The sequence below is a fragment of the Sesamum indicum genome, linkage group LG7, assembly GCF_026168435.1.
Source record: "Sesamum indicum cultivar Baizhima isolate 11 linkage group LG7, ASM2616843v1, whole genome shotgun sequence".
NCBI lineage: Eukaryota > Viridiplantae > Streptophyta > Magnoliopsida > Lamiales > Pedaliaceae > Sesamum > Sesamum indicum.
Genome location: NC_142663.1, coordinates 10950210 through 10970422, shown reverse-complemented (window position 1 = coordinate 10970422; position 20213 = coordinate 10950210). Strand labels below are relative to the sequence as shown.

The window sequence follows — 20213 nt, the reverse complement described above, 5'->3', positions numbered from 1 at the left end:
ACTGGGCGACCTCGTCGTCGCCCACGCCCACAGAGATAGAGAGGGTCGCTTCCGTCTTATAATATATATATATATATATACATATATATATAATTATATAGAGATATGTAACTATATGTATATATAATACAAAATATATATTTAAAATAGTTTAAAATCTGGACCATTTCATTCTTATGCAGTGAAAATCAATGACTATCAACACAAGGGCATAACGATTAATTTCTTAAAAGATATAATACTGTTAACCCGAATTAACTGAGGGGGAAAGTGTACAATATTTTTAAAAAATACAGGAGATTTTTCCTATAAAATTGACATACGGGATTTTTAACTAAAAAATCTAAACAAAGGAGTGCTTTATGCAATTTACCCTTTGAGAAATATATTTGGAGATCGAATTTCAAATACTTTATATTAAGTAGATTTAAAATTCATCACAGCCATTGATCAATTAATTGAATTGACATCGCTTTCTTTATGGAAGGAGAGGGTCCTGGATTCAACCCAAGTTTCCCCCACCCTCATTGTTCTAAAAAAAGTCCATCACCATATCACAAAATATAATTTAAAATTACAGTTTAAAATTTGAAGGTACTGAATTATCCAAACAAGTTTGATAACTCTGTTACTTATGAATTTGAAATCTTTAGTTCGGATTCCCGATCCAAATGCAACACAAAATGAAATGAAATCACATACAATCACAACTAGGGCTGAAAAAATAATCAAACTATTCAATACTCGATTGAAATTAATTAATAAAAGCTCGTTTAAACTCGATCTATTAAATTTAACAAATTCAACTTGAACAAAAAATTTTATTCGGTAAACTTTTGAGCTTGGATTGAGCTTGATTCCATTAATGCAAAAATAATAAAATATATTTAAAAATATTAAATTACTCGAACTCGACTCGAGTTTGATCCAATTAAAGCTCGTTTAAGCTCAACTAGAATAATAATCAAATCAAATTCAAATACAATTTTTGAAGCTAGATAATAATTCAAACAAATTTGAACAATAACGTATTCGGCTCGATTGGAAGCATTTACACTTCTAATCACACCTTTTAATTATCAAGCTATCTCATTTAATTATAAACAATATTTTCATATTGTTTAGGTCCTGAATTTATTAGGATAATATTTGCTTAGAATTTTCGAAATTTTTGAATCCATCATCTGAATTTGTAACAATGGAAAGTCGATATTTACTCCAATAAAAAAACATTAAACGTATTATCACTACAAAAGTAACACGCTGCTGTAATAGGTACACATCATCTGCTATAATAATATTACTACTGTCAGAATACTTATCACAATTGTAGCTAATAAGGATAAGAGGAACACTTAGGACTTAAATTTAGAATACCTACTAAGCTACTAAGATTAAAGAAATACTAAAAGTTGTTTGCAATAACTTTTACGTTTGCAGTGTAAATAAATTACAAAGAAAATTATAAATTACGCAATAGTAAAAGTTGAAATTATTTGAAAAGCACAAATTAAAAATGAAGAAAAGTTGAAATTGAAGTGTAAAAAAAAAATTAATATTTATAATTTTACCAATAAACTGAAGAAATTGGTAGAAAATTATTTATAACTTTTGACTTAAATCAACTTTATACAAACAGTTCAAAAATACAAACTGTAAAAGAAATTTCATCTTATTTGTCAGTAACAAGTTGATAAATAACTTGATTGCAGTATATGATCTTCAGAGAAGAATTGCTTCAAATGCTCTGTACTGTATTACCCTTTAAAATTTCATCTTATTTGTCAGTAACAAGTTGATAAATAACTTGATTGCAGTATATGATCTTCAGAGAAGAATTGCTTCAAATGCTCTGTACTGTATTACCCTTTATAGTAAATAATAACAAATGCACTCATTGCATATGATAAAAACATATTTAGGCACTCTTCACAGTTGTACGGCTATTTAAACTGTGATCCTTCATGTCAGCTTCTTTTATATCAGCTCATGAGCCCTTCAAGTTTGGCCTCTGGTATCAATCAGTCTAAGAGATCAAATTTCTAACATTATGAGTGCATAGAAATATACAAATTCTGCCGATTTGAGGAGAGGAAAAAGTAAATAGAGGACGATGAGACTTAATCAAATGAGGTAACAGCAAGTGCTACCCTAAGGTCATTCGACGTTCCACATACATACATTCTGTATGTTTCTATGTCTTGTTGAAAAAGATTAGGAGTAGGGGCAGAGTAATAGCTTCCACTCACATGATCACGTTTAGAGAATATTATCTCCCTGAAGATCGGTTCATGGCCGTTGAGGAGATTTCCCATGCTCAACACTTTCCTCCATGACTGGTTCGCCGTTGGTGGAGGGAACATGCCGATGATTAAGTTTCTGTCACGCAAGCTTACTTGTTGCCTTTTGTCAAATTCCTGGTGAGGTAAATGACAAGGTTATATCTACAAAGCAGTATATTTTACTCCTTTTTGCATATAAAACAATGTTTCATGTATTCTTCTACTGATTTAGTTAGTCAATCACTGTTTAGAACTTATACCTATGTTCAATTAGATCTTCAGGATTTATTGAGATTGTTTCAAGAGTGCTTCGTATTTTTTGCGTTGATTTTGGAAAATGTTCTTAATTACTAACTGAAAGATGTGTAACTGTGTGGGTAGACTAATTAATTCAATGTTTTAATATTTTAAAAAATATATAAAATATGTAATAATTAGAATATAGGATTAAATGCATGCAACCCCCTTCTCATTTACATTCCTTGAAGTATGTTTGTCACAATCATTCCTCTAAAAGATATTGAGTTATTATATAATTTTTATATGCGTGACTTTTCATAAATTATGTTTGTTATAGTCATTCCCTAAAGTATATTGCACATTTTTTCATTTATGAATATACATTAATACTTAAAATATTTATATTATACAACGGTAAATTGATTTGGTTATGTTCATATGTGCATATATATATATGTGTGTGTGTGTGTGAGTGTATATGTTTCAAAATAATTTTTAAAAATTATATTGATGTATATACGTATTGTAAAAATGCAAATGTACATACATAATTAATATGTATTCCTAACAAAAATAAGATATGTTTATTTTACTCTTTGAGATGTTCCGTGGCTTTTAGACAGGTTAAAAAATTCATCCAAACTAACCCATTTGAAGACAATGATTTACCCAAGAGCAAAGGGGGCATGCAACAACATATATACCAGAAAGACCTCTCAAATGAAAAGTGGCATAGCGGAAGTGTACCTTCTTGGTATCACCTTTTGCAGAGCCTGTTCCCATATTTGGGAGATAGTAGTCGTAGCAATCACTGAAAATTGCTTCTGCAAGGTGTGGTGATTGCAAGAATTTGCGGTGAAGAGATGCTGCAAGTAGAATTAACTTCTCAATGTGTCCAAAAGTAGTGCATAGTCGTCTGAGGTCTTCAATAACATCACTATCACTGATCGTACTATGTGCTGTAATAGAAACAAGCAGCAGTTAGTAAATTCCTGAAAGCACTGTCGAAACAATGAAGTATTGCAAAGTAAAAGGTATCCAAAAGACATTACACTGCAAGTATTTTAGCGTAGATGCCATAGTAACATATAATTGTCCAATTTTTGTAGTCATCTGTTTCAAATTGCCAAATGAAGTCTGATAAAGAGTGTCAGCTGCTGCTCTGAAGGCAGTACAAACCATTTGCTCCAGCAGTTGATATGGTTTAAGTGTCTCCAAGTAGTGAAGAACCTAACTCAAGATGACATAATATCAATAATAATGAAAGAACAAGAAAGGCAAGAATGTTTGAAGCAAAAGTAAGTTGATGCCTTTATCTGACTTCCGGCAGAACTATTTACTCTTAAATATTTTAACAGGTTGATTGACATGCCATGGAGCTGGTTTCTATTATGAATTTCTGTTTCAAATATGATTTCAATGTTAGACCTACTTCAATTTTGTATCCTCCAAAACTTGTTCACTCAACTTTAGAGTAGCAGATGAAGAGGTGAAAATAGCCTAAAAATCATCCAAAAAATAGAATACCTTTTCTCCTTCTCTATTTGGATCCAGGAGTGGTTTCTGTTGAGAAGCAGGCAAAGGCAAAGCTTCATTCCAGATCTTTCTCCATGAGTTCCCATAATCAGACATTCTCTCTGAAAGTCTTCCAGAAGGAGGCCACTTGATTTCTGACACTTCCGTGGCATTAATTTGAGACACTCCAGTCTGCTCGCTATCATCATTTTCCCAGTCCTTTGGTGAGTGCCATCGAATAAAATCTTCAAAGACAGCTTCCGGATTAGCTGCCTTAAATGCAGACATGTCTGCAGTCAGATGCAAAGAAAATCTTTCCATGGTCAGAATACTCCATGATGCTGGCATATGTACTTTAACATTCTAGCACACTATTTCAGTGGATAACGAATCCATACATCATGCTGTCACCCTATATGTTTGTGAAGCAAAACTTCAGTAAGAAGTGTGTTTGTGTGTTTTAGTTTTCAGATTAAACAAAATGATGGAATCCGAAAAGAGCAAGCCCTAGAATCAGTTAGGGCCCTTGACTTGGGTACAACAAAATTCATGTCATCTGTAAGTCAACATCTTACACTTGAATTTCTCATATTTGTCATTTTACACGCGGAAGGATAAGGGCAATGCAACAGTAAAATACTCTTGACATTTTCAAACCATGGTTGTAAGTGATCCTTTTGAAGCATGGCAGGCGACCATAGGTACCCAATGCTGATAATAACCACAACCCCATACTTAGGTTTCAGAGAGCACAAATTCAGCTACCTCGTTCCTCCTAGCCGTCACCACCAAAAGAGAAAAGCAAAAAGAACAAATAACAAGTACAAAGAAACAAAATAGGTAAAAGAAGAGAGAAAGCAGAAACTCCAGCCTGGTAGATTGAACATTTAATTTCAAATCAAGCAATTGTCTTCCACGAAAGGCGTAACTTTGATATAGAAAAATGAAAGACCGTACAGGATAATGCTGATAGCTAAAAGGCAAATTATGCGCAGCTTTAAGACTTCCAGCTGGATTCTGGAATTTCTCATACATTCTCAAATGACTACCATCTTTTCCATAGACTATTGCAGAAATCAAAAGACCAACTAATCAGACTAGCTAGTGCATGTCAGACACTCTATGCCTGTGAATGATTTTAAATATACCGAGTATGAAAAACAATTATACTAAGATTCTTCTATTATTTTTTACTTTATTTGACTCATGACATACATACTTTGAGTAGTCAAAGAAGATAATTTGATTGGAAAAGAAAAAAAGGAAGCAAAGTAGGAACAGTGGGAGAAACACATGTCAACTTGTGTGAAGAGATAACTTGACAGACCAAATCGTGTTAGAGTTTACCAGTACCGAAAACAAAAAAAAATCGTGTTAGAGAACACCAATAAGGCATTCTTCATAAAGTAGTGATGAAGATCCTAACTTATTTTTCATTATTCTAGTTCGTCACAGAAGGTGGCTTCTGAAAGAGAGAGAACCATCATTTTGAGCATAAAATCTGTCAGAAAAGAAATTTATAGAAAAGGAAACTGCAGCCAGTGTGTAATAAAAGTCAGGATGGAAAGTGAAATTAATTACCAGAGGCCAGAATATCCCTTTCAAGTTGACCAGAGAAGCTCTGAAATGGAACGGAAAGAATAATAGTCAATTCATGTATTATATGTCTAGCAGCAAGAATTCAAAGCCACATATAGTGCGTACTTTACTGCCAAAAAAGCAGCAAGAATTGGAAAGCTACATATAGTGCTTGCTTTACTGCCAAAAAACTAATAACAAAATTAGCTTTTAAGCTATGATGCATGGACACCAATAAGCAACACTTAAACGAAATTACTTAAAAATTTTAGGATATTGCACAGCTCTGAAATGGCTGCCCAATATATTGAAGTACTTCAATATTATATTCGGCGGTTGTGTGTACACATAAGTGCAGAAACATATGTAAATATGCCATTGATAACTGTCAAAATTTTCAATAGGTGAAGATAGAAACAGAACGAGGAACTACGTGGTTCAACCATATGACCTAAATCCACAAGACAAATGCTCAAAAGGCTAAATCATGTTATTCTCTCTTAATTTGGGATTACAATGTGAATTACAGATACCAGAAATAGAAAATGGAGGTCATTGCTCGAAAATCAAATAAAAAATGTCACTACAATCAATTAGATATTATGTGATTTGGCAATTATATTGAAAAATCAATTCTTTATTCGAGTAGAAAACTGAAGTGCCAGTGAATTATAGTTTTAAAGTGACTACTAAGTTGCATTATTAACCCAAGTAATTACCAGTGGTCTGTAAATGGGTGAAGTGGTGATTAAAGTTTAATATCAGATGTATTAAGACCTTCATATCTGAATGCAGATTAAAAATCCACCACTCTGTTGATTCCATGCTAAAACTCAATAATAACAACAGACCTGAATCTAAGTACAGACAACATTTCTATTAAAGGAGATGCACAATGATTTACAAAAACGAAGACAATCATGTTTAGGCAAGGAAAACACCATATACTACAATTATTTAAGCTTACAAATGAATCACCCAAAGCTACAGCAGCCCTTAAGCGTTCTTCATGCATGTCTTCTGTCATGAGAGGTGGATCCTGCAGCAAAGTTAACAGAGATGCATTTTATTCCTTCAACTGCTCTTTCAGAGTAGGCAGCAGATAGTAAACTACCTGGGTTATTGGAGCATGCATAATCTTGTGTGCTTTCAAGAGCATCATTGACCCTGCTACACCAGATGAACCATTCCTACAAGTAGAGACAATTATTTTAAAATGCGGAAACATAGAGATATCTAGCAAAAAAAAGAAGCTACTGGCATTCCAGAACCACACAAGCAACCGAGATTCACTGATTTACAAGAACCAATAGGCTAAAGAGAATTCAGATGCAGACCAACATCTGCAGGCATGTTATAGTTCTTTCTGTGCCGGGAAAAAGTAAAACAGTAAAAAAGATATGCCCACAGCACCATTTTAAGTATCAGTGTGTAACAGTACAAGGATATGTAATCTCATCGTCATTCCTCAACAATAACATCACAATTTATATTAATGTAAATGTCATGCTTGGGAAAATACATTTTTGGTCCCTCCAAAATACCACTAAAACAGTTTTAGTCCCCTAGTTTTGGTCCCTCAAAATTACCATTTTTGAACACTTTTAGTCCCCACAGTTAATTCTCCGTTAGTAGTTAACGGACAACCCTAATCCCAAAATCAACTAACAGTTAATTCCTTCCCTCCCAATTCCTATAATTCAGACACTCCTAGATGCAACGTTCAACTAGATCATGCATTACAAGAAATGTGCTGGTCTTGACATGAAATTCAAATATTATGGTGCCGTGTTAAATGTGTGTGTGAATCAGAAGCGTTTGAGAGGAGGTCAAAGGGTGCAAGCCCACCGATCAAAACCCATTATCTGCCATCTGTGTACCTTAGGATGAGGCTGATTGTGTTGTATGCCAAGTGTGAGGTTCTCAGTGATGCAAGCATGGTGTTTGATGGAATGCCCGAGAGGAATGTGGTGTCTTGGACTGCCATGATTGCAGGGTATACCAAATATGGGCTCTACTTGGAGGCTGACAGCCTCTTTGTTGAGAAGCTAAGATCAGGTATTCTTCTGGGACATGCTGCCAGTGTTTCTGGTGCGTATTGACATGTTCTATAGTATGTGAAAAATAATGGTGGACCACTCTTGTTTGGTATTTTGTTCACTGGAATTCTGGTATACTAGAATCTCGAAGGATGAAGTGTGTTATCTGCTCATTCATTGATGTGGAACCTTTGCAATGTACTGATAGAATTGCTGTTGAGATTGGAGTGACCCAAGTGGTTTTTGTAGCCAAAAGTTTCATTTTAATAGCTTCTAATCATGGCTTAGAAAGGTGATATTTCAAGTGAATGAGTCAAAAATTTTCAGTCAAAATGAAGAGACAGAGGAGGAGGGTTTTAAGAGTTGTTTTTTAGAGAGAACTTTTGTAGTAAAATGAAGCCAAAGTGGGTTTATATTGTTCCCAACCACTTTTATGCACCAAAATGCAGCAGATTTCCCCCCAATTCCAGCCCCTTGTGCGTTATCCGTTAACTTTTACGGGGAAATCAACGGTGGGACTAAAAGTTCTAAAAATGGTAACTTGAAGGTCCAACCAAAACTGTAATTCGTGAATAAGGGGGGATCAAAATGTTTTAGTGGTATTTTGGAGGGACCAAAAATGTACTTTTCCTTGTCATGCTTCTATTGACATTTACTTACTCCTGCATAAGCACGGGTGCAATTCACATAAGTTTCAAACAATATTATAGAGAAAAAATCCTCTCACTGTACAAAACCCTAGCTATACACAATCTGAACCTGCTGGGCGATATTCATATCTTTTAGTCTTTCTGCTGTCCTAACTTCATCCGTATCCTATGTCTTTTACATAAATTCTACAGGTAACTAATTATAGGAGGCAAGTAATCAAGGAGGTTTAAACATATTTCACTACCTAATTTCTAGGAACAAGTCATAGACATCATAAGCATTGAGGGAGTGTGGGACCCCTGGAGCTCAATCAAGTAGGAGTTATGAAGTATAGAGAGCTCTTAATCATTGGAGATATCTCATCCCAATTCCAACTCAATCTATTTTCCAATGTCTTAACCCATTGCTATGGTAATACAGTTGTTTGCAAAGGATATCATTTCAATTTAAAATCATTGCAATTAATTGAAATGAAAAATTATGAAGTCACTTTGAAAGACTTCACAACATAGAAGCATAAATTTAGATATACTGGAGTTTCTGCGAATGCCATTAATGAAACACCTAGATTTTTAGCAAAGTTATAATTTGTATTTGATACCTTATCTGAAGCTAAGAAAATGGGAAACGAAATCCTTCTTAAAGAAATAAGCAAAACTTCACGACTAGCTTGTATACCTGTCATGTTTCCTGCCAAAACCTTCACTAACTCCATGAGAAGCAGAAAACTCCATTGGTCCCTGAAGATCTTCCTGCAATAAAATGCATACTCAAGGTTAGTGGTCAAAGTTAATGTAACACGAATCACAAGGAACAAAATCAAAATAACTACCTGTGCAGGAGAAGTCAAAGGATCATTTGTACCAAAGTTTTGCCCTTTAACCTCTCGACGCTTTTTATCAATGCATACAGCAAGCTGCAAAAACCAGCAATAGGATCCTTTTAACAGTTTGGCAAGAACATATTTTATTTGGAAGATATAATAGGCTGTTTTTGGATTAATTCATCAGGCTGCAATAACTCACAGCAATAGGATGTCTTTTGATCGACTCATAATACTGTAGAATGACTGACCATATCAAAGACTAAGCTACAGAGGATCCTCCAGTGTATGTTAAAGAACAAAAGATTCCAATTACCAAGAAAACAAGATGGGTTGGCTAAATCTGAATTCAAAAGGCTGTTGACGAGTCTCAACTCCATTTGAAGATATACTTTGTTAATACATGGCTATGGAATTACACTAACAATTAATAACAGCATATTTTATCTTTTATTCGTAAATCAACATAAGGACTTTGAGATTAAAGAGAAACGCCATGGAATACAGATTCCTCCATAAGACAAGAAGATATTACTGGAAGTTAATGGTGCTGAAATTTCCTAGTAAAATTTTTTACGAACTTAAAAACTACTTGCAGCTTAGAAAAAAAATAGAGGGTAACTATACAGCTTCATCTCCCAGAATCACTTCTTCTCGATTCTAATTTTTATAAAGGAAGCTTTTAGTTTCCAGCTCATGATGTAAGAAACTTGGCTCCATAGGAATAGTCGAATTAATTTTAGGTCCCAGTAACTTCACAACAATAAATTTCCATCGACAGAGCAAAATGAAAATCAGAAAGGGTCAAGGGTTTATCATTCACAGAGAGATACAGATAGATAGATAGCTTGAGAAGAGAGAAGAGAGGAGGGAGAGCAGATTTAGACCATGTTCTCATATACACTATATTAAGAAAACCAACCATGTGCAGTTTCTGATTTATCAAACAGGTGGATAGGTCGATTGTGCCATTGGTTGGCATTCTTGGTAATGGCTGTGATTCTTCCCAACACCAACGAACCTCGCGAACAAACTCTATCCAGAGTACAGCAATTGCTAATCCAATAAACAAGAATATAAACAGCAGTTGACGTAAAATTAGAGTTAAACAAAGAATATAAACATGAGAGGGCTGTTGCTTAATAAGCTCCTTCAAAGGGATACAACACTAGGTTATAAATAGGAATACCCCGTATGCTACAGTTGCCAAACCAGAGAGCATGTAAGCAGAACTGTGCAAAGAGTGATTCAAGTGGAGCGCCTTTAATAGATCGAGAATTTTTATGCTCGCCCAGAGAGGAACCTGGTTGCGTTTCTGTAACTGCACAGGAAGAAAAGAAAAGTAACAAAAGAAATAAATTGACACCCATGGGATCTGCAACCAAAACCTCAACATAATCCAATTAAGAAATCTTGTTTACATCTTTATAATCTTCAGTAAATGCTCTTATAATCTAAGGCAAAGGTTGATTTTCTGTGGTGAATACCATATTGAATTAATTTATCCAATTGATTGCTGTCATAAACTCCTCATTCTTCTGGCTTCGTTCATGCACTCATTTGCAATGGATGCAAACAACAATTTAGAGAGCTCTATAGAATTACAACCAAAACTGGATCACTGAGATCAACAATCACCAGTTACATAGGCTCTGAGAGGTAACATTGACCGATAATTTCACAGGCACAAAATTCAGCAAGGGCCATTTTATTTTGACGGTATGAAGTTGCAACTGAAATTTTGAAGAATAAAAAATTTTGTACCCTCATGAAAGAGATCTTTTAGCACGCGGTCAAGAACAGTTGGTGGAGGTACAACTGCTGATGATTTCAAATTTTCGGAACCTGAATTTTCAACTGCATGTGAAGATATTAAACATCATTTAATCAAAGATTTGAGAATATAAAGAAGAATATAAATAGAATTGCAGTGCAGAAAAATATAACATGCATCAGTTATAGTTCACTTTTGATACCTCAGATTATGTATGTAAGATTTTCAAACCTGATACAAAATCTTCAATAAATTTAGCCTCTGACGCCATTTCCAATGCCTTAACTAAAAGGTGCAACTGGGACGCAAATCCAATAGTTCTTCCATCAGAAATTGCACTGCTAAACATGGATAAATACACATCACCCCATCACTTCACCAACAAAGATTGAAACTTATTTCCTACGCACCATACAATGAAAGATCCATATTAATGGGACAATGCTTCCTTGGAAACAAGTTATTGATTAGAGGACGGAAGCTAGAGTATTTTCTTCTAAAAGCATTCAAAAGTTTACAGCAGCAAAGATCTCCAGACCAACATTTCCAATCGGGTCAAAGCCATAAAGCCAAAACACCGAAAGCCCTTACATACTCAAGTTAATGGAAGAAGCCCACAAGTTGGATCAACATAGAACCCATTGGTAAAGATAAACCATATCAGAAGGATTGTTTTAGATAAAGTTCATATGCAGTCCAAACAGCAGAAAATTCAAGTATTTGAAATGGGAGTATGAAACAACATCTGGACAAATGATCCAAGGATCTGTCACAGGAAAACCTTTCGGTTTACTGGAACTGATATTAATGGTTTCCTACTCACATGCTATCGAATGTAGACAATGTAGCAACCAATATGGACAGCCTATGCAAAAAAATGCAGGCTGACCGTTATCTTAGTCACATACAGGATCTTGCTGTAGTAAGAGTAGGATTGTATTGCCCCACGAATATACCATGTACAAGTCTCATCATTAGCACTAGTCATGCATCACCCATTTATCTCCCAAGGACTTGAATAAGGTTGCCCATACTTGATACAAGCACATCTTGGTGTAATACATATTAGACATTCCCCAGTACATGACAATTGAACATTTGAAATCTCAAATACTGCAGAACTGCTCTTACAGATTTTCGGAAAGACATGGATACAAGAACCACTTATCAGCTTCAAGTGGTGAGGCATTCTCTAATTCAGCCATATCCAGAGAACTTTCAGCTGTTATCTCAGACCATATAGCAAGCAACTGAAATCCTGCATGAGGTAGTTTAACAAATGAAAGGTGAAAAATATTTTTGCCATCTGATGACATTCATGAAAGAAACTGACTTATGGTATCACACCCAGGCAATCAACAAATGAGGCTTTTGACCACCAGCAATGCTACAACCACAACTTTATGATATTATAAGCAGCAGCTTTTCACCTTTGACCAGATCCTCCGCAGAATACCACTTGCTCCAGGGACAATCATCATCCCATTGTGTTTTGCCATGAGTGTCAGTCTCAATATTTTCACTAGATCCTCTATCGTCAATATTGGGTTCTTGCAATTCATCCTCATCATCATAAGTAGGGGTTCTGTAGGTCAACTTCAGCTTAAAATGGACTTCAAAATGATGCATTGACCAGTCAACCGCAGTATAGGCCTTGGGAATACATTTAAAAAATGGACTATAAATAGTATAATAGAACATCATAAAGATTCCATAAATTCATAACAAAATAATTTAAAATCTATCAAGGGAATAGGACCTGCAAATACATTGAATCATCTATCTAGCTTGAGGATAGAGTACAGTGCTTATGCAACAGTTGAGATGGTATCAAAATGAAGCAATTCAACTGGAATAGCAATTAATTAGAGAATGTGCTATACAAGCCTGAACCATTTCTATGATGATAGTTTCAGTGTACCACTCTTTCAAAAGCAAATATTAAAGAAAAGCATGAGCAACTGCTAATACTACATAAAAACGTTTTTTCATGTACTACATATTGATCAGAAAAGTAAAACATTTGAAGACTTCCATAGGCAAATGGTCATAACCATGGTATATTGCTTTTCAGTAAACTTTGAAGCCTCAAAATATGAAACAAATTACCAAATGCGAGAATCAATATACAATCAGACTATCAAACTGCTCAAGAATGCTGATTGCGAATGATAGAACTTATTGCAACAACCAAAAAAAATAAAATAAAAAGGAACTTACAAACTTAGAAACAAACAGCTCGTATAATCCTTCCAAATGCATAAGCTTTATAGGGACTTGGCTACCAATGCAGTCAGCTTCAAATCTCCTAGTAAAAACTGTTCCCATATTTTGAATACCAATATATGCTTTACGAGAAGGATCATGAACTGGTACAAATGCAGGCCACAGGCTGCAATTAATGACCACAAATGATATTAATGGCTCTGAGTATTTTAGTCCTTAATACTGGAAGAAACTCACTGTATAATTATGTCTAAGTAATAGCAACCTACATGCATCAACACAAGACTAAACCAAGACCAAGAAAGTTATGTAGTCCGACAGAAAACCTTACGCTTGCTTGGTTCTCTTTCCTGTGAACATATTCACTCCCAGGAATGAGCTAAACATATTCCTACTTATTTTCGTCTCTTCCCCTAAATATTATCAAGAAGCTCTCATCATTACTATTCATACTATATATATATATATCACAATTATTAAATGTTCTTCTACAATATTAAGATTCTTCAGAAGTTGGTTTTTGCCTCATTAGAAGTCACAAGCACTAGGTCGTTTACTCTATATCCAGAATGTTTCCTCAATCTTATGGACACAAAACTAAATGTCTAGACCCTACACAATCTCGAAATTTTTTCTTGATGTGCTTATCCCAGCCGTGTTCACGGCCCTAAAAGAAGAAGAAGAAGAAAGAAAACTATTTCCTGATACTGGACTGGAAAATTAAGGAAGAAAACAGTAGAGCTAGGACACATAGCAGCCAAACCATGAACAGTTGGACAAAGCAATGGCAACTGCACTCAAAAGTTTGCTTGCCTCTGGTGCGTCAAGAACTACGCCACTTGCACTCTGTGGAGCAATCACCTGACAGTTTGAAACATGAGCATGAAACATAACAAGACAGTTAGTCTAAAGAGCAACGTTAACTCATACAGAGAAAGAGAGAGAGACAGACAGAGACCAGAAACTCCTTCACTCCGAAACAGAGCTGCAGATCATGCAATGTCTGATCCCAATCTGCGCCTTTACCTAGGCCAATGAGAAGCCTAATAAGATATGAATTAGGAAAAAGTACCCCTTGTGAAGTTAATATCACATTGACAGTACCATCATTAGTTGGTCCAAAATAGTACTCCATGCAATAACTTTTAATAGCATACTTGAACTCAGATTTGACCTTGTACAAATCCTTCAAATGATTTATTTGAACAGCATCCTTTACCTATAACCAAATGCAAAAGGTCTCAAGCTAGATAACAAACCCTATCAAGAACGTGACATAATCAAATGGTCATTTATTTTTGGATGGATACAATAAAATGGGATCTTAAACCAAATTGTGGCAATATTTTCATGGACGGATACAAGATATCTCATCAGATGCGTCCATAAGGCATTATAAGCCAAAAAGAACCTTCTTCCTTGAGAATAGTATGCAATCTGTACTTTATAAATATCATTAAGGGTCGGTCAGTCACTTTTGGTTGAGTATGACATTATTCCAAAACCTCTGGATGAAATATACTTAGCATTGCATCAAGAGCACTTCTCAACCTAGGCAATTGTTGCCTCAATGATGTCATCTGCCGTCATATACAGTAGAAAAATTGAAATAGAACCATCCTTTTTGACTTGCAAATTAATGAAAATGGCATCAAGCAATCTAGCAGGATGAATACAAGTCCATTAAATTCAAATTGGTAAAAAGAAGCAAAATTCAAGATAGCAGGATGACATCACAGAAAAGAGAGTTGCTCTAACTTAAACAATTACGGATGGGAACCAAGCATACCAGCAGATTCTTTGGACCATCAGCCAACCACTGTCGACAGACAGCCTCTATTTCAGAGATGAACCTAAAAACATGCAATTGGCAGTACAATTATTGCAGGTGTGTGGTTTTCTTGTGAATAATGTGTCATGTTGTGACAAAGGAATATCATACCTTTCCCAAGAGGAGGCCAGAGTAAAATCATCAAAATGCTCAAACTGCAAAAACATTAGGATGGGAAAAAAATAAGAACAAGTACATATAAAAACTGCCCTGCTTAAAACTCATTATCTATTGCAATGGTGAAGAAGTTTAGGTCATACCTCCTCTTCTTCTTCTTCATCCTCTACAACCCTTTTTGAATTGCTAGTTGACATCATCTAAAAAATTAACTGCAAAAGGCAAAACAAAATTACTAAAGGTCTCAAATTGTAAACAGTAAAGACCATTATTTCAAAGCTGTAACTGTCTTTTTTTGTTATTATGTAAATATTAACAATGAAAAGTTCCAAGAAGAGCATCCAATCTGTATTCTAGGACTTTGATTATGTCAGAAGAGAATAGCGGCAGTTTGAATTACAAAATTTTAATAAATAATAAACTGCAAACTTCATAGCTTTAATTCTTGATCTTCGAGATTGGTCAACCAAAATGAGAAAACCAGAGAAGAGAAATATCCAAGGAATACTATAGTATTTTGATTATGTAGAAAGATGAGAACAACGACATTTTGATTCGGAAAGCAAGGATCTTATACAGTAGGAACACTGTCCTTTTTTTTTCTCTTTTTTGCCTTTTACCTGACAAGGGATTTTAACTGTAATAGCCAGATCTGAGAAAGGAGATAAAGATTTCACATTAAATGTTGAACCAGGTAGTAGAAGTCTAAGTGGCAACTAATGAAGATTATTGATCAGGAAAAATTGCACGACCAGAGTTGTTCTCTGACACCGAGTAGCTCAGAAAGAGAGCAATCTCTTCTCTCTGACTTGGTGCTTTCTCTGGAGCAAGCTAAGATTTTCACTTAAAGCTTAACAAGAACTTGGTGCTAAGGTTTCCTAACAACAATGGCCTTGAAAGGACCATGGTTGATCGACACACTACCACTTACACTTCATCCTTCCAGAAAAGTGTGGACAATCATAGCGCAATGCTAGGACTAAAGATGTTTAATAAAAGATTTCCAAAGGGTTAAAATATAGTTGAAGTCAATATTGATGATATTACCTGAATCCCTTAGTTGCATCTCCCTTATATTTATCAGCTTATAAATCGGTCCCAAATATTTGCCAAAAGAACGTAAATCGTCATCAGTCATCTCATTCCACAGAACTGGTCCACTTTGCATAAAGGAAAAGCAGGACAACTCCTCAATTATCAGGGGCTTCCACAATTAACTTCATGATTCTAGTCCTAGCTTCACAGCTCCCAGAATTAACATTACCAGACCTTTGATTCTGTATGATGATCTATTTATAGCATCACTTAAGCTTTCAGGCCAAACATTTTCTCTTGTGTTTTAAATTCTGAAGATGTATTAATAGTCTCCAATTCTCTGTCACAACCAATCAGTGTAAACTGATACTTTATGCGGTCATGAAGGCAGCAGCAAGGGCATCCACTCTGATGAAATCTAAAATCAGCAGTTTGCATTTTGTTGAAGCGATCTTGAGTCTCCCAGAGCAACTTCACCGGAGATCGTTTGTAGAAACCTTTCACAGTTACGAAGTGCCAGATGATGGCTTTTAAATAAACTGCTTTCCAGAATAATCAAATGAAGGGGGTGAATAATCAAATGAAGGAGGTTGGCGTAACTGACCTATATTTATGATAATTTTCAGTGGCTTTAACAGACAGCTTAATAAATTCTGGAGCCTTACAGTTTCTTTTTTGCTGGTGGACTGGGGTTCAGGGGTTTTAATTTTATTAATATAATATGTCTCGTTTCTGTCGGCTAGAGAACTTCCAGGTTCCATGAAACTGAAGATTATCTTACCATGATTGCATCTTCAGAGCTCTACGGAACTCTTGTAAGGTTTTCAGGCCATTGCTGATAAAGTATTCGGAATTTTCCAAGCAATTTGTGGTTTCTCTAAGTTGCATATACAAGCAACCACAGGTGATTTTAAGGGAGTTAAGGCGAAGACCCTAAATTTTTTTCTTTCATATACAGTTTATATACCCATTTGACGTTATCTCTACACAATTTGACATAATTTATGAGAAGGTGTCAGAAATCTATATACTAGATAGCCCCATAAATCCATAAAACCCAGTGATCGCTCATTTTGTCCCTGTTGTCAGTGCCCAAATAACTGTACGGATCCATCCTACATCAGACTTCCATTATTTCTGATAAAATTTACCAAATATGCATGGCTCCAATGAGTAGAACTTTATCGCCACTGCATTATGTGAATGCCACCCCCATTGGTCTCTATTTCTAGCATTTTCTCCATCTCCTTTTCATAACTGGTCAGGAATCTTATTAGCTTTGATTGTCAAGCTTTTAATTATCTGCTCAGGGGAAGGAAACATATTTTGTAGAAGCAGAACATCTTTCATTTCTGGCTCTTAAGCGCTAAGCTGGTAACATATGGTATTAACAAGATCGTTGAGCTTTCTCAATTTTCTCTGGGGTTGGCTCCTAGATGACTCTAAAATCCGAAAGCAGCATGGGAGAAAGACTGCGGCCCAAAACCAGAAGCAGTTACTGATTCAAAATATTCAGCAGGTAAATCAAGCAATACTCTTGATGCAAGTTAAGGCTTGGTTACTGATAGGAAATACCTCGCAACACGTAAATTAAAAATTCATAGCACAACAGCTTCAAAGTTCTAATTCATGTTCGAAAGATTCTGCTCTATTCTAAAACTTAAAGTATTGCCATTTATATGTTCTGTTGTTCCATCAGGAGGTGTAGATGAGAACATTAAGCTGCCTGGTAATGCGAAGCGCGCAATCTTTATTTTTATCTTTAAATTTAACGAGAAGAACCTAAAAGTGGGAGCTGATCTTGGATGAAATTTGAGCCCTCCAGAGTATATTCTTCAGCAACTCATTGGTGATCAAGGATAAACACATTGCCCGGAATGGTTCATCTCAAAATAATAATATAATCGACCTATGCCTGTTTGAACAGCCTCAGTTAATACTGTCTTGCTTTGATAAGAATCAATACGATCTTTATAAGGCTCCTCCTCTGAATGAAATTCAGTGAGATCCAGAGAGACCATGTCTTCATCCATAGGATCCCAAGTACCGAATGGCTTCGGCAGAAAATTCACTGAGTTCTTCAGAAGTTGCAAGATCCAGGAAATGCTTTGAACTATTTCAACTCAAACAAGCAGTGTTCAAGCATGCCTTCACCGCTTGGTTGGATGTACAAGACACTAATCATAGGTTAACAGGAACTGAAATCACCCAATATGGAATCATCTTCCATCCCAAGGTGATAAACAAATTGCAGGAACAAATGAATAGATTCTGACTCATACAAAAGGAAACAACTACTATTATTGCAGCAACTATATGCACCGGTCGAATGAGAGAACCAACATATTTTTATTCATCCAGCAGAAGGCCTCTGGACAAGAATTCCATCCGTTGTTAGTTGGATTGGGTGAAAATACAATGGACAGGGTAATATTGCTTGCATTAGGAGCATACAACAGCCTGATTAGAGATACTAACAGTGCTTCTATCCAAAGATACTTCCAAAGTGGGAATGTTAACAGTGAATCAACTACCTCATATCTAAATGTCCCAGCATTGTAAAGGAAATGATAACAGCAGACTTTGTGAGCTCGTGAGGCCGAGGACTTGTGCATTTTCCACATTGTTCCGTCATAATTAAAAATTAATTTTGAAAGGAGCAGCAAGTTCAATCAAAAAAGATGTCAGAGCATTTTGCCAAATGCATATGGCGGCTAAAGACTTTACAAGTGATGAATAATACAAAATTTCCTCTTGAAAACCCAATAATATTACCAAAATTTAGTTAAAAAGAAACTATAAAATTCCTAAAATAGCATTTACCTCAACCACACAACACATTCCCCATAAAAAAGATTTTTCAGAAACTACATACAGGCAGAGATAACAGCATTACAAATCCCGGTCCGTATATAAGATGCAAGGAACAATCGGATCATAAACATCAAAATTCATTCCTCGATCATAGAACTAGGTCAAAATCAAGGCTATCGATGAGATACATATATAGATATACGTACCTTGCCCGAGTTGTTCACCGTCAATGGAGGAGAGGATCCGAGGATGTTAATGTTTGGATTCCCGTGATTTTTGCCCCCCTCTTCTTTCCTTTTCCGGTTTACTTAGTTTATGTATTTCCCTTAATGGAGCATGCTCTACACCACTCTGCCAATCATCAAATAACTACAGTACTATGAGCTTGAGGTTTTGCAATTTCTTTAAAACAGGGGGTGCATTTTGCAATTTCACTAAAATACAGGGAGATCCTTTACAGTTTTACCCATTAATTATTAATCTATACGGTATTTTTCATAATAATTCTTTTTTCAATTTGCGGTGCTAAAATAGGCATATTGACATGACTATAAATTTTCATTTATTCCACTTGCAAGACTTTCTTTTTTCATTTTTTCCCCCAAATCTCTTCATCAATTCATACTTTTTACTTTTTGTTTCACTTTAATCTCTTATATATTAATTCCCATTTATTTTTCATTATTATATTTACTTTTCGTTATTAGATTGTATAAAAAGTCGTATCATCCAAATAAGATATTTACTTGACGTTATTTCTAATTCAAGAGCCAATTAATATTTGGTTGAATAACTCAACCCAAACAAATTAAGTAAACATAATATAATTGATATATAATTATTATTTTTTTCCTATCACCCATATAATTCATATCACAAAGTAAATAGGAATTTGAGGGATAATAATAGTCCCCTTCCCCCTTAAGTTTGGATTAATAGCAGACACCCTCAAAGTTTGAGGCATTTTGCACTTTGCCCCCCAATTATTTTTTTTACATTCGACCACCCATTAAATACTTTGTTCCTATTGGTCCAAATAGCCCAAGCAATAATCGCACAGGAGGGGAACTGGACTCAACCGCTGATTCTTTCCACTGTGAAACCACCCGCCAAGGAGTGCCGGACATCGCCCAAACCTGTCGGGCTAAGTCACATGTTAACATAGCATGATAAGAGTCCTCATCTTCCGGCGGACAGCAGACATCCACAGGAATCCGCCTTCTCCTAAGGTTATTCGTTGTCGGAAGAGCATCATGACTCAGCCGCCACAAGAACACCTTCACTTTAC

General features: G+C 35.4%; 1 protein-coding gene across 5 annotated transcripts; it reads right to left on the bottom strand.

Annotated features, from left to right (window-relative positions):
• Positions 1-1838: 1838 nt before the first annotated feature.
• On the bottom strand, positions 1839-19288 carry LOC105179698 (Rab3 GTPase-activating protein catalytic protein). 5 transcript variants are annotated; one of them, XM_011103351.3, is made up of 23 exons: positions 19132-19288; positions 15220-15288; positions 15071-15114; positions 14918-14981; positions 14233-14347; positions 14087-14154; positions 13892-13989; positions 13123-13294; positions 12333-12555; positions 12034-12160; positions 11134-11243; positions 10893-10985; positions 10318-10449; positions 10051-10184; positions 9138-9221; positions 8984-9057; positions 6730-6805; positions 6583-6654; positions 5619-5658; positions 4050-4327; positions 3575-3752; positions 3270-3481; positions 1839-2417 (listed from the first exon to the last, which is right to left on the bottom strand). In XM_011103351.3, exons 2-23 carry the CDS (start codon positions 15274-15276, stop codon positions 2121-2123), a joined length of 2748 nt encoding a protein of 915 aa, XP_011101653.1. In that variant the 5' UTR covers positions 15277-15288; positions 19132-19288; the 3' UTR covers positions 1839-2120. The 5 variants fall into 5 exon arrangements, with proteins under 5 accessions (XP_011101653.1, XP_088738764.1, XP_020547059.1 ...); XM_088882638.1 differs by having other exon boundaries at positions 11134-11240; positions 19132-19287; XM_020691400.1 differs by lacking the exons at positions 14233-14347; positions 19132-19288 and having other exon boundaries at positions 14087-14171.
• Between the last annotated feature and the right edge of the window lie 925 nt (positions 19289-20213).

Excerpts from the sequence above, each read along its gene's own strand:
- LOC105179698 (XM_011103351.3), bottom strand. The coding sequence starts at position 15,276 with ATGATGTCAACTAGCAATTCAAAAAGGGTTGTAGAGGATGAAGAAGAA. Across the intron at positions 14,155-14,232 it reads TTTTGGACCAACTAATGATG|GTAAAGGCGCAGATTGGGAT; the intron begins GTACTGTCAATG and ends TCATTGGCCTAG. Across the intron at positions 3,482-3,574 it reads TACGCTAAAATACTTGCAGT|CACATAGTACGATCAGTGAT; the intron begins GTAATGTCTTTT and ends TTTCTATTACAG.